General features: G+C 34.2%; 1 protein-coding gene across 1 annotated transcript; it reads right to left on the reverse strand.

The window, feature by feature from the left end:
- Window positions 1–545: 545 nt before the first annotated feature.
- Window positions 546–6,020, reverse strand: LOC148956687 (uncharacterized). The gene is made up of 2 exons (XM_089086680.1): window positions 4,298–6,020; window positions 546–1,450 (listed from the first exon to the last, which is right to left on the reverse strand). Exons 1-2 carry the CDS (start codon window positions 4,470–4,472, stop codon window positions 951–953), a joined length of 675 nt encoding a protein of 224 aa, XP_088942806.1. The 5' UTR covers window positions 4,473–6,020; the 3' UTR covers window positions 546–950.
- Window positions 6,021–14,500: the final 8,480 nt, after the last annotated feature.

The following is a 14,500-nucleotide window of genomic DNA, read 5'->3' on the forward strand; positions in this document are numbered from 1 at the left end:
ACTATCTAATACAGTGTGATAGTAGCACAGGAATGCCTGCTTATGTAACTTCAGACTCAATTGATTCTGGAGATGTATCTAATGGGAGCTGGAGGAGTGATACATCTAACTTAGCAAATTTTACAAATATAAACAGCGGATTGGCTTCGAATCACCCTAGTGAAAATGCAATAAGGATTCGCGACTATTTGTGTAAATACTTTAGCTCATCTGCAGGAAGTGTTTCCTGGCAACACAAACACATTCAACAAGGTTCATTTTAAAAATAAATACAGATTATTATAACCTTTAAAAATTGACCTTAGTTTAGCTGTGTTTGTTTTATTATTTATGAGTTCATAGATTATGACTGTATGAAAATAAAAATAAGTTCTGTTAATCAAATTCTCCTGTGTAGGGTATGTAAAGTCTACAACAGGGCAAAATGATCAAAGAAAACAATTTACTATACTATTTTCATGATCCTAGTTAAAACGAAAATGCAAAGCATTTGAACTGTTACTACTTCAGATTTGCTTTTTTATGTTTGTCAGAAGTAGGGAAAAGAAATTGTAATACTATATAGAAAAATATGATATCAAATTTAATACATGAAGCAGTTAAAATCGTCAAATAGAATCACATTTTGCAAATAATGTTGCAATAATTTCATTCTTGCTCTAAAGCTTTCATTTCTTCTTCAAAAATAAGGTCATTTATATTTTTTTCAATTAAGATCTGAGACTTTTCATTGAACTGTCTCAATTTTGCTGTAACCGATTGGCCCAAGAAAAATGCCCTGTCTCTCTTCTCCTCACTTCCCTTTAAGAGACTCTCTACCCTTTCCATGATCTGCATAGCAGCTGAAGCAGCACCAATATGAGGCATAGCTTTAAATGTTATCTCGGGTCTTTGCTCATCAATAACTGAAGTCTCCCCACTGATCTTTCTTTTTTGCTCTTGATTTCTGTTCAAATTTGTAATTGGAGTTTTATGGTTAGCATCAATTGGCTTTTTCTCTTTTCAACTCTTGTTGATGTTTTTTTATTGGGTATGTATTTTCTCTTTTGATTATTTCCTTCATTTTGCTTCTTTGTTCTACCTGACAAAATTGACTCTAAAGTGCTGTCAATTGTGTCTTCATCAAAATCAGCACTTGTATAAACAGTTTCAATAGCACTTCCATCATCATAGCTGGTATACATGTTTACTTCAACACTTCCAGCTTCATAGCTGTTGTCAACAACAGTGAAGTCAGTCTCAAAATCTGGAAAACTAGGTAATGCAGTAAAAATTCTTTTCTGTTCTCTGTTTCTTTCTGCCATATAGTCTGAAACAAACTCCATATGTTTGAAGAGGCACCACTTATTTTCTTTGCTGCAACTTCCATCACCACTTTTCCCTTTTAGGCTTCTCCTCTCTTCCCCAAATTTTCGTTTTAGGGATTCCCATACTCTTTTTGCTTCTTTGCCTGAAAAAGAAAGGTTTTATTTTGGTCCAAAAACTATGGAACTTACTATATCTTTAATAATATTATTGTTAATCAACAGGCACATTTTTACTGTTACAATCTTACTTGATTTTGATCAGATCTTTGTTTTTACATAATCAAAGTGCTAAGATCTGTTTCTGAATGCTTTTCTTACCCTAAGTTCCCATACTTTGGAATTGGTGTTTAACCTTCTCTGTTACTTTTTAAATTATAACACATTATTGGGATATGCTTTAGTAAGAGATAGACAGCATTAACAATGGATAATTTTAATGAATGGAGAAACAATTTCCTTGGAAAACTTCTTTCAAACAGTCCAGTTGACCTTCTTTCAAGAGAAGGTCAACATGTAAATCAATTTAAACTAGCAAAAATTAAACAAGTTAATAATAATAAAAAGATAATATAGTCTCTGTAACAGAGAATCACAATTTAGTAAAAAAAAGGCTGAAAATAAAATTCAAAATTAAAAAAATTCTTTACTCAACAAGCTGTAAAAAGACTGTCGTGTGGGAAAAAGAGGTATTTACTTTTTTAGCATATCAATTATGTAGGGGAATAGGTCTTCTGTATCCTATGAAAATTGTATTGATATGAAAATATAAGTTTTGTATAATAAGTGAGGACAGATTGTAGAACCAGGGAGGAGAGATTGTAGAATGGCAGGCCAATTCACTAGGTAAAAGTTAATTCACTCAGGGGTTTTACAGGACAGTGTTGGAAAAACAAAAATTTCTTCTCCTTTCCTTGAGAGTAGCCATAATGGCTCTCTGAAGAAGGGAGATATAAGAGGCTATACACTTTTTGAGAAGTTAATTCATAGGCACCTTTTTGGACTGCCTCTATTCAGTCTAATGATTCCTTGGATAGAATTCCCTGGAAGATTGAGTCATAACAGCCTTGTAGGGTAACCCAAAGTTGCAAGATCATGTATAAACTTTGCAGTACAACAATAGACCAATTCAGGGGCTTGCCTGTCACCTTTTTTCAAAGACTAGCAAAGATTAAACAGGTTAATAATAATAAAAATATTATATAGTCTGTTACAAAAAAAAACAGAATTTAGAAAAAAAGGACTAAAGGGGAAGAGAGATTGTAGGGGGAGGAGTGAATTCAATTGGTAAAAGTGAATTTGCCCAGAGGTTAAAGAGGGTGGTAAATAAAATACAAGTAGGACAAAATCCTTTTAATAGACAGTGAAGATGATAACAGTGATGTAAATTCACAAGAAACCTCTATTAAATATAACAATTTCTTGGAGAAAACTCCCAGGAAAATAAGCATGTCAGCCTTGCAGGGTAATCCAAAGTGCCAAAGATCATGTATGCACTTTCAAAGGCAAATTCAATGGCTTGCTTGTCACCTGTGTTTGCTTCTAAAATTCTGGTTTAAATTTTGAAAGTTTTTCTACCAGTCAGAAGAAACTTCCAAGGATAAATCTCGCTGAATCTATCAAATTTATTTCAGAATAGCTGCTTGTTGTGTTGGTGTGAAATAGCTGATATGGGAAATATATTAAAGATCTTTTTGTGTTATAAAAGATAAACCTTTAGAAATAGACTTACAGCTCAATTGAGGCACAAGGAAAGTATTTTGAGCCTCATATCTAAGTTATATCTTGATTTATAAGGTTGTAAAGAATTAAAAATCATGCATTTCTTAAATTTAGGAAAAGATCCTTAATATGACTTAAAATCAGGTGCATCATTTAGGGGGGCAGGGGAGACAGCCCCCCCCCTAATGTTGAAAAAAATATATATTGTATGCCCCTTGATTATCTGAATATGGACCTCTCTTGCCCCCACCCCAAATAAAAATGCTGGAGATTTGCCCTTGCTTAAGATAGGCCTACTGCAATAAAAAGAGAAATTACATTTTCAAACATTACAGACAATAAAAATGAGACTGGATAACTAAAATTGATATACAAAATTTTTTTCAAAGTTTAGATAGCCCTAAAATTAAGGAAAGGATAGAGACAGCAGTAAATATCTACCAAATCATATTATTGACTTACGCATAAAGTACCACTTGATGCCTTTTTTTATGCTGATTACAAATATAATAATCATTTCTATTGGAAGAGAATTTCAGCCCCCTCCCTCCTATATATGCCAATTCAGGGTATATATTTCTACATTAGGGGGGGGGGTAAAGTTTAAACTTACCTCCCATTTACATCAGAAACAAACTTCCCCCATCCCCCCCCAAATGTGGAAATATATACCCTGAATTGGCATATATAGGGGGGCTGAAACTCATTCCTGATAGAAATGATTATCCTATTTGTAATCAGCATAAAAAAAGGCATTGAGTGGTATATTCACTTTATGTGTAAGTCAATAATATGATTTGATAGATATTTACCAAGACAGCAGCTTTATAGAGCATTACCAGGTATATTTTAAGCCTTGGAAACTTTTCTGAATGTTTTATTCACCTATCTTAGCTGCTTTCTAAGATAGCTAGAAGTCCCTCAACTAGAACTTTATGCCTACAGCAGATAAAAACCCTTTGGTACTGAGGGATATCTACATTTTGTTTCCTAGCCTTACTATTTTTCTTTGACCATTCATCAGTTTGAATAGCTAATAAAGAAATCATTGCTCAAAAACAAATTATTTATCCTAGTGCATTACTTCATTAGGCTAATAGCCTAGGCTATATTTCAAATCCTGTTTTGGGAAAATTCAGTGAGCCTTATCAAAACAAATAGCCAGGACCATACTATAAGTATACACATTTAGATTAGTTCTAGGTATAGAAAATTTAAAAATAGATTTATGTAGGTTGACTAGGATGATGAAATAAACTTTGAGCGCTTACCTGTCATACTGCCATGATTAGCTTGAGCCATTGCTGATCCCACATGACACCAGGTTCTCTTCACAACCTCTCTATTGCAGTATAATGGCTCTGATTTTACATACAAATGCCTGTTTGAATGTACTAAATCAATGAACATTTCCCAGTAAGAAAATGATTTTCCAGTCCATGCCATTTTTTAAATTTCTCTGATTATTCAATACAGATGAATAAGAAAAATAAAAACGTGTTCTATTATAGTCTTATTAGCGCAATTCTGCTTTTATACGCTATTGCTCAAATATAACAGATCCTTATTACCACTATCTGCCAATTAAGACAAGCCAATACACCAATTAAGACGGAGCTTTAGTAAATTGTTATTCAGTATTTCCCGATGTTGCATTGACAAGATTTTTATCTCATCGTGAAAAGCAATTAAATATATAATAAATATATAAGGTTTACTATAATCATTTTTATTCTTAAAAAAACATGTCATGATTAGTTTGCACACAAAATCAAAGTAAGACCATCTTGATAGAGTTAGGACTATACACTAGCTTTAGAATTTGTATCATAGCTTGAAATTCACTCTTGTACAGAGAGAAATAATTGGATTTCCAGAGTTCATATTATGTATTATTTTATCTTTATTTCAAGTGATACTAAAGCATATTTATAACAATTTAAGACTGTATATTACCCACTAGTAGCATTATAGCTGGTGAGAGCAAAATGCTGCTTGATAAATCAATCCAATATTTCTGTATGCTGTTCCATTACTCCGCGGTTATTCAAAAATATTTAGTTTTACACTTATTTTATTAAGATAATTTTAATTGTATACTGAAAGTTCCTAATGTCACAACTTTTGTAAGACTATGAAAAGCTTTATAGATTCCTCAAGTGTTGTCAGGCTACATACTCACTTTTGACTCTTAAATCAATAATCCTGTTTTTTATGCTTGACTTTTGTGTTTTCAGTAAAGAGCTAGTTTATAATCGTAAAAGCATAGGGAAACATAATTATTTGGTCTATTTGTACTATATTAAATAGGCTGTGAAGTATTAATTTTTGTCCGTTTTAAGTTTCAACTTTGCTCTTTACTTCCCTCGGAAAAACTTTTTTTTTTAATTAATAAATAACAAAGTCAAACTCAAAACGAGCAGAAATTAATATGAGTAGGGTTCTAAGCCCCTATGGTTTCTTAAAGCTAGAATGTAATTTGTGCTTTACAAAAAAAATCAAATGAATTTAATGGAAAAAATATGCATTGTCAGTTTTAATATACATATGATGATATATATTCATTAAAATCGTAAATAATTTCGACTTCTTAAAGCTATAAAAATGAGAACATTTAAAAAAATTTTGAGCAATAATTTTTTTACAAGTATGTGTCCAATAAGAGAGTCATAGTTACTCCCACCATTTACCCGTGCCCCAGCCATTAAAACATTTGCCTCTCAATTACATGGACAATCTGTCTTTTGGCTTGTCTCTTTCTACAATTAGCCACGTCTTGATGCAACCTACTGCAAAATACTTGACAACTTCAATTCAAAATCAACTCGGTCGAGGCCTTCGACACATAATTAGTTGGTTTATTTGTACTAGTTATATTAATATATATTAAATAGGCTGTGAAGTAATAATTTTTGTCCGTTTTAAGTTTCAACTTCGCTCTTTACTTCCCTCGAAATTTTTTTTTCTTTTTTAATTTAACAATAAATAACAGAGTCAAACTCCAAACGAGCAGAAATTAATATGAGTAAGGTTTTAAACCCCTATGGTTTCTAAGAGCTAGAATATAATTTATACTTTACTGAAAAAAATTTAAATGAATTTACTGAAAAAAATCTGCATTGCTAGTTTTAATATACGTATGATGATATTTATTCCTTAAAACCTGAACTAATTTTGATTTCTTAAAGCTATAAAAATGACAACATTTAAAATATTTTTTTTCAATAAAGTATAAATTATATTCTGGCTTTTATAAAGCATAGGGGTTTAGAACCCTACTTAAATCAATTTCTGCTCGTTTTAAGTTTGACTTTGTTATTTATTTTAATTTCTGTTTGTTCTGGGTTTCATTTATTTATTGATACTACTTTGTGGTAGTTGTATGCCTGGTAGATTATTTGATTCTATTTTTGTTCATTTTTGGTTTAATGGAGTTCTTTACTTTTTTTTTATTTTTTTTTCTCTTCGTTTTATATTGACATAGTCTTTTTCAGGAAAAAAGACTGAGCCTCTTCTTAGGTTAAACAGCCGCCCCTTCCATAAAAACCTTAAATACTCGTATCCCCTGGGCATAACTTACAACCCTTGCCCCTAATCTCTGGGATTTGCTTAAACAGCAAAAACGTTGTTATATGATATTTGGACTATTTTGAATAGAATGGCTATCTCAAAATTTATCTTGAATACATTTAGGGAAAATGCGACGTGTGGGGGTTGCTACCTTCTGATAACTTTGACTGTTAAAAAGAACACTAGAGTGTCTGATTACCAATCTAATAAGCTGCCTCCGAAGTTTATATAACCATGCTTTCTATAAAACCCTATATGCCCCAAGGACATAACTTACGACCCTTGTCCTGAGGACTATGGGGGGAGGGTTTTCATCCTCAAAGACATAATTTCCAGACCTTTAATCTACGTTGAAAAAAATTGGCCGGAGAAAAATGTTGATCGTAAACGTTTGGGGAAATGATGGGCGTGGGGGAAGGGGTCCTTCTTCCTCCAATTAGTTTTGACTATTAAAAAGGGCAATAGTCCTCCCAGTTCCAAATGGATTAACCCTATTTGAAGTTTTTACGAAAACACTTTTTATAAAAACCTTATATACCCCCAGGGCATAACTTATAATCTTATATAATCTTAGCCCTGAGGGCTGTGAGGGGAGGAGGGGGGTGGTCGTCATACTCAAAGACATAATTTACAGACCCTTAAACTACGTTCAACAAAATGGCTATAACAAAATGTTGATCGGAAATACTTGGGGAAATGATGGGCGTGGGGGGGGGGGCATTCGTCCTCCGTTCGCTTTTGATCAAATTTTCTAAATTGTTATTGAATATGTTCCGAGAAATAGACGGCGTGAGAAGGGGGTTGGTTGCCCTCCAATCACTTTCGAATATTAAAAAGAGCATTAGCTCTTTCAATTTCCAATTGAATGAGCCCTTTTTGAAGTTTCTACGACAGCGCTTTTTATAAAACCTTACATGCCCCCAGGACATAACTTAAGACCCTTGTCCTTGGGGTTGTGGGGGGGGGGGGGCTGTAATCCTAAAAGACCTCATTTCCAGAATTTTAAACTATGTTGAACAAAATGACTGTCTCAAAATTTTATTGGATGTGATTGGAGAAATGGTGGGCTGAGTGGGGGGTTAGCTGCCCTTCAATTCCTTTCGACTATTAACAAGGGCACTAGCCTTTTCAATTTCCAATCAAATTAGCCCTTTTTTAAGTTTCTACAACAACGCTTTCTATAAAAAACCTAATTTGCCCCCAGGGTAAAACTCACAACCCTTACCCTGAGGACCGTGAGGGGGTTTTCATGGAGGATTTTCCCTTGAGGCTACCGATAGGCATAGAATTTCTAGACCATATTGACGAAATTGCTGATTTTGTGGGTTTGTCATTATTTTTTTTGCAAATATTCTTATCAACAACCAATCCATAACATTAAGTGGTCGCTCTGGCCTTTTTTGCGCCCGGGAAAAAATCTTGATTACCCCCCCGTGTTTCAAAATTTCTCAGGTCAAATTTGAAAAAAGAGGCTAATCAAATTTATTTGCCTTCATGCCGCAAACCACATTCAAAAAGAATCTAAAGCCTAGAAAATTTACTTGGTCTACTTTATATAGACCAATGTAGACCTTGGCAAATTTTTTTGGTGAAATTGACTGATTGACTGCATACAAAATGGTCTTCTCTAGAAACTCAAGAAATAAATTCAAAGAAGAGCAAATAATTTAAGATTTAGATGTGTCGGACAGATCGTATCAGACCGTTGGCCTATAGTAATATTCTTTTCTTTTTTTATTTAAGGTTCAAATGTTGAAGTTAGGAAATTTTCATCCGAAGGCCTTTTTGGCACTTATTTAGAACCTTACTGTTAAAAAATTAGCAGAATAAATTTATTATTCTGCATCTTTGCAAACTATGTCATTTTAAGCTATTAATTAAAAAAAAAAAAAAAAAAAAGTTTTTCAAACAAAGAGCAATATTTACAACGCCTGCCCTGGCCCTGGAGGGGAGGGCGGTGTCGACACAGGAGTTTTTCTTATCTAATCTTTGAACAATTTTTAAAGAATTGACCATACGTAAAGGAGTTTTTGTTATATGATCTTTGAACTAGTTTTAACAAAATGGCTACCTCAAATTTTTATCAGATGTATTTGGGGAAAAAGGGCTTGGGGGACCAGCTGCCCTCTGATCACTTTTGAATCTTAGAAATAGCACTAGAACTCTCGATTTTCAGTCGAATGAGCCCCCTTTGAAGTTTATACGACGACCCCTTCTATTTGAAGTGCCTCTAGGAAAAATATAAATGGAGTGTGGGGGGAGGCTAGCTGCCCTCTAATCACTTTTGACTCTTAAAAAGTGAATTTAAACTTTCGATTTCCAATCAAATGAGCCCTCTAGGTATTTCATACGAGCATCCCTTCCATAAAAACCATATATGTCCTCAGGGCATAATTTACAACATCTACCCCCGGGCCCTGGGGGGCTATGTCAACACAGGAGTTTTTTATTATCAGAACTTTGAACTATTTTTAGCAAAATGTCTATCTCAAAGTTTTTATCTGATGTATTTAGGGCGTGGAGGCGGGGGGTCTAGTTGCCCTTCGATCTCTTCTGACTCTTAAAAAGTGAGCAAGACCTTTCAATTTCAAATCGAATGGGCCCTCTCCAAAGTTTATACGAGTATCCTTTCCATAAGAACTATATATGCTCCTAGAGCATTACTTATAACGCCTGCCTCCAGGCCCTGGCGGGTTCCGTCAACACAGGAATTTTTCTTATCTGACCTTTGAACTAATTTTAATGAAATGGCTATTATAAAAATTTTATCGGATGGGCTTGGGGAAAATAGGGTGTGTGTGGGGGGATGGCTAGTTACCCTCGGATATCTTTTGACTCTTAAAAATTGAAATAGAAATTCGAATTTCCAATAAAATGAGCCCCCTCTGAAGTTTATACGAGCATCCCTTTCATAAGAACCATATACGATCCCAGGAAAACACTTACAACGCCTCTCCCTTGGGCTCTGGGGGTTTTTTTGTTATCTAATTTTTGGACAATTTTCAAAACAATGGCTATCTCAAAATTTGTAGCGGACGGGTTTTGTAAAAAAAAGAGCATAGGAAGGGGGGGCTAGTTTACCTCTTTTGACTATTACCTCGATCCGAAGGCTAGCTGCCCTTGGATCTCTTTTGTCTATTAAAAAGTCAGTACGAAATTTCAATATCCAGTCAAATGAGCTCTGTCTGAACTTTGTACGAGAATCCCTTTCATACGAACAATATATACCACAGGGCATAACTTAAAACGCCTTCCTCCGGACCCTGGGTGGTTGTGACGAAACCTGAGTTTTTGTAATCTGACTTTTGAGAAATTTTTAACTTAATGGTTATCTCAAATTTTTATTGGATGCATTTGGGGAAAAAGGAAGGTGGGGAAGGGGGGCTAGTTGCCCTTTAATCTCTTTTGACTCTAAAAAACTTAACTAGAACTTTCAGTATCCAATCAAATGAGCCATCTCCGAATTTTTACGAGCATCCCTTCAATAAGAATCATATATTCCCCCAGGGCATAACTTGCAACACCTGCCGTCGGGCCCTGGGGGGCTGTGTTGACCCCTGAGTTTTCGTTATATGGTCATTGAACTATTTAAAAAAAAAACCTATCTCAAAGTTCTTATCAGATGGGTTTGAGGAAAAAGGGCGTAGAGGGGGGGGGGCTAAGTGCCCTTCAATCTCTTTTGACTCTTAGAAAGTGAGCAAGAACTTTCAACTTTCAATCAATTTATCCCTCTTTGAAGTTAATACAAGCATCCCTTCCATAAGACCCATATATGCCCCCAGGGCATGACTTGCAACGCCTGTCTCCCGGCCCAGGTGGGTTCTGTTGACACCGATATTTTTGTTCTATGGTCTTTGAGCTATTTTCAACAAAATAGCTATCTTAAAATTTTTATTGGATACATTTGGGAAAAAAGGATTTGGGGAGGGGGAGGGGAAGCTGGTTACCCTTCAATATCTTTTGACGCTTAAAAAGTGAACAAGAACTTTCAATTTCCAATCAAATGAGCCCTCTCTGAAGTTTATACAAGCATTCCTTCCATAAGAACAATATATACCCCCAAGGCATAACTTATAACCCTTGTCCCTTAAGACTGTGGAGGGAGTGTCCTGTTCCAAATAATTTTCAATGCTGTCAACTACGTTGAACAAAATGGCTATAACAAAATTTTGATTGGATGTGTTTGGGGAAATGGTGGCCGTGGAAGGGGTTTCAGTTGCCTTAGAATCACTTTCGACTATTAAAAAGGGAACTAGCCATTTAAATTTCCAATCGAATGAGCCCTTTCTGAAGTTTCTACGACACCGTTATCTACACAAAACCTGTTACTTACAACCCTTGCCCTGATGGCTATGGAGGAGTAGTCATCCTCAAAGACCTAATTTCCAAAACTTAAAACTACGTTTAATAAAATGGCTCTCTCAAAATGTTGATTGGAAGTGTTTCGGGAAAAAGTGGGCGTGAGAGCGGGGTTCGTTGCCCTCAGATAACTTTCGAAAATTAAAAAGGGCACTAGCCCTTTGACTTTCCGATGGAATGAGCCTTTTTTGAAGTTTCTGCGACAACGCCTTCTATAAAAACCTTTAATGCCCCCAGGGTATAACTTAAAACCCTTGCCTTGATGGTTTTAGGGGAGTGTCCTCCTCAAAAATATATTTTCTATCTGGAAATCAACTACGCTGAGCAAAATGGATATCTAAAAATTTTTATTGGCCGTGTTTGGGGGGATGAGGGGTGTGGGGAGAGGGGGGCTAGTTGCCCTCCAATCACTTTTCGACAATTAAAAATGACACTGGCCCTTTGAATTTCCAATCAGAATGAGCCTTTTTTGAAGTTTCTACAATAACGCCTTCTATAAAAACCTTATATGCACCAGGGCATAACTTAAAACCCTTGTCCTGAGGGTTGTGGGGGACTGCCCTCCTCAAAAATATATTTTCTATCTGGAAATCAACTACGCTTGAGATAGCCATTTTGTTAAGGGTAGTTGATTTCCAGATAGAAAATATATTTTTTAGGAAGACAGTCTTTCACCTTTTTGTCTTTTACCACTTGTAGTCTATAGACAGATAATTCCTAAGAACACCCTACCTTTCCTTGTCTAACTGAAAAGAAATAATAAAGGGTTAAATATACTAATATTTTGTTTAAAATACAAAAAGAATAAAATAAATAATAAATAAATAAAAAAATAAATAAATATTCAGTAAGTGCAAAAGACACTTGTGCGTAACGAGGAAACATTACTGGAGGTATACATTAATGGATCTATACCTCCTTCTCCTTCGAAAACGTAAAACCTCGTAGACTGACTTTTTTTTTATCTGATTTTTGTTATCTGACTTTTGAGCAGTTTTTAACTTAATAGCTATCTCAAAATTTTATCGGATGCAATTGAAAAAAATGGGCAGGGGGGGGGATAGTTGCCCTCGAATCTCTTTTGACTCCCAAAAACTGAACTAAAGTTTTCAATTTTCAGTCAAACGAGCTCTCTCTGAAGTTTTTAGAGCATCACTTCCACACTACAGATTCAATATACGTTTGGTAAACTTAATAAATATAATATATTTAGAATCAGCATTAAAAGGCAATTCTTTTGATATAAATATTGAAAAAAAAATTTGTTTTTTCGGGGGGGGGGGGAGGTGAAAAAATAATTTTTCGACAGGAATTAAAATTAATAGGAAATGCAGCCACGGTTTATATATACCCACGATATGTGTACAACCTGGCTTAAGCTTCATTATGAGTAGCTATAAGGCAACAAATTAGTTATAAGCGGAAAAAAGTGGAAAAAAGCTATAAAAAAACTTACGAAAAAGGATGAAAAATGATTATGTCCTTAAAGGAATAAAAATATTCTAAAGTAACTACATTAAAACAAACACGAAATTCAACACAACCGGAGAATTTCACCCACAGATCAAGACAGCTGCGAACAGTGCAAAGATTAAATTTTGCTCTACCCCAAATTCCTGCAGCCATCCTTACAAGTCAGCAACTTAGTGTGAAAAAACAAACTCACTTATTTAAGCACAAAATTATAAACTATCATAATGCCAGGGGAACGGTCAATACAAAATGAGCAGAAGGCTTCTCATTTTGTTCCAAATAGACGTTATCAAACGAATATTTCCGCTTTAAAGAGATTATTTCTTCCATTAAATCTGCCAAATATTTTAGAATTTTATAAACGTAATAATTATGATTAAAATTAGAGTTAAAAAAATTTTAGGTAGAAAAAATTCAAGTGCCAAAATATATAGAAAAAGGGGGATGTAAATGCAAATCTTTTTCTTGGCTAAAGTAGATAAAAAGTAGGCAAAAATCTGTTTATCTAGTCATGTGTATATAAATACGTACAAGTATAAATAATATAGATCTTAGCCTGTGCAAAATCTGTAGATATATATAGCTGGAGCTAGTTCAAAATCTTCGAGGAAAAAACTAGGTTTTTTTTGTTCGCACCTAAGACAAAGATGATCTGTAAAGTAAAAAATACATCAGCGATTTGAGAAAGCTAAGGAAGCTAAAAAAAAGTTTCTGAATTGGAGAATTTGATAAATTTGAAAATTTAATAAATAAGACAAGATACATACAAATATAGGCTTATAAAAGACCTATGGTACTGATAAAGCTGAGAGACTTGAAAAAAAAAAAACCTTAGGCTTCACTGAAGTAAATGATCATAGATTTATTGTTAGCCAGGCGGAATGAAGTAAAAGAAAGTGATTGGGGGTCGACTAGACTTCGATATAGGTACATATTGGGCTGACTGACAAGACTAGTACGAGATCTTTGTACTAATGAGTACAAACAAGTAGTATATTACGCTAGGGATCCACCGTGAGAGGGGTAACCCTGGCCGCGATTAAGTAGAAATACTGAAGATATGCTTCATGTACATTACCATACATAAAAAAAGAAAACAAAGAAGGCAAGGTATGTTCCTTGTTGTCAGGCCCCCTTTTTGATAAGGGAAAGAGCCCAAGAGAAAAATGTGGACCCACGTAAAGTGTGTCGATAACTAATTAATTGCTGTGTGCAGGCTCATAACAGTCCTTTCAGCATTAGCAGTCAGACAAGAGAACCTTTATGTTCTATTGAGCTACCGGAAGAAACTTGTGGTAAGCCCACCTTAGATACAAGCACAAGTCAATTGAAAGTGTCACAAGAGGTACAAAAAGCGAATAGCTAAATTTTGAGCTATCAAATGTAAACTGTAGGCTGAGTCTTATTCCATAAGGACATTGAAGCTGAAAAAAAGAGATTACAGGCAAAGATTTTATTTAACTTTCTCAATTACCTGAAATTCAAAAAGAATGAAAAAGCTCAAAAGTTTGTATAAACAAACCGACACAGAGTAAGCTAAAAACAGTTACTGACATAAGTTTGTTCGAAATAGAACTAAAGAAAAGTTCTAAAACAAAGATTAAAAAAAACGCAGAAAATAAATGTATATAGTTGTATATGGAAATGTGTATAGTGGTAACAAATGCTATTGAGGAAATAAATAGTTATAAAAGTATTTTGCAAACCTTTAATAAATATGGAATTTTTATCGTATAAGATTGCAAATGTATAAATTTTAACAACAAAGTCGTATTGTAAGAACTGTGGCTAAGCCCTTAAATAGTGGCTAATCACAGTTTTCTGTAATAATCCATAAATCTATTTATTAGAGTACATTTTTCCTTCATATCTAAATAGCGGATATAATATTTACCTTTGTAAAATCACGTTGCAGTGGATTTTAAATTGTAAGGATACGTAATCATTGGTTACTATTAAACAATCAAGTTATGTAAAACATAACTTATGTCATCTTAAATTATCAATATAAATATAGAATTAATATGTTGAGTTTTTTTTTGATTTCTTGCTTTGTGTATTGTTCAAGAAGT

This window comes from Artemia sp. Qi Xiang Cuo, chromosome 1 (genome assembly GCF_049724085.1).
Source record: "Artemia sp. Qi Xiang Cuo chromosome 1, ASM4972408v1, whole genome shotgun sequence".
NCBI lineage: Eukaryota > Metazoa > Arthropoda > Branchiopoda > Anostraca > Artemiidae > Artemia > Artemia sp. Qi Xiang Cuo.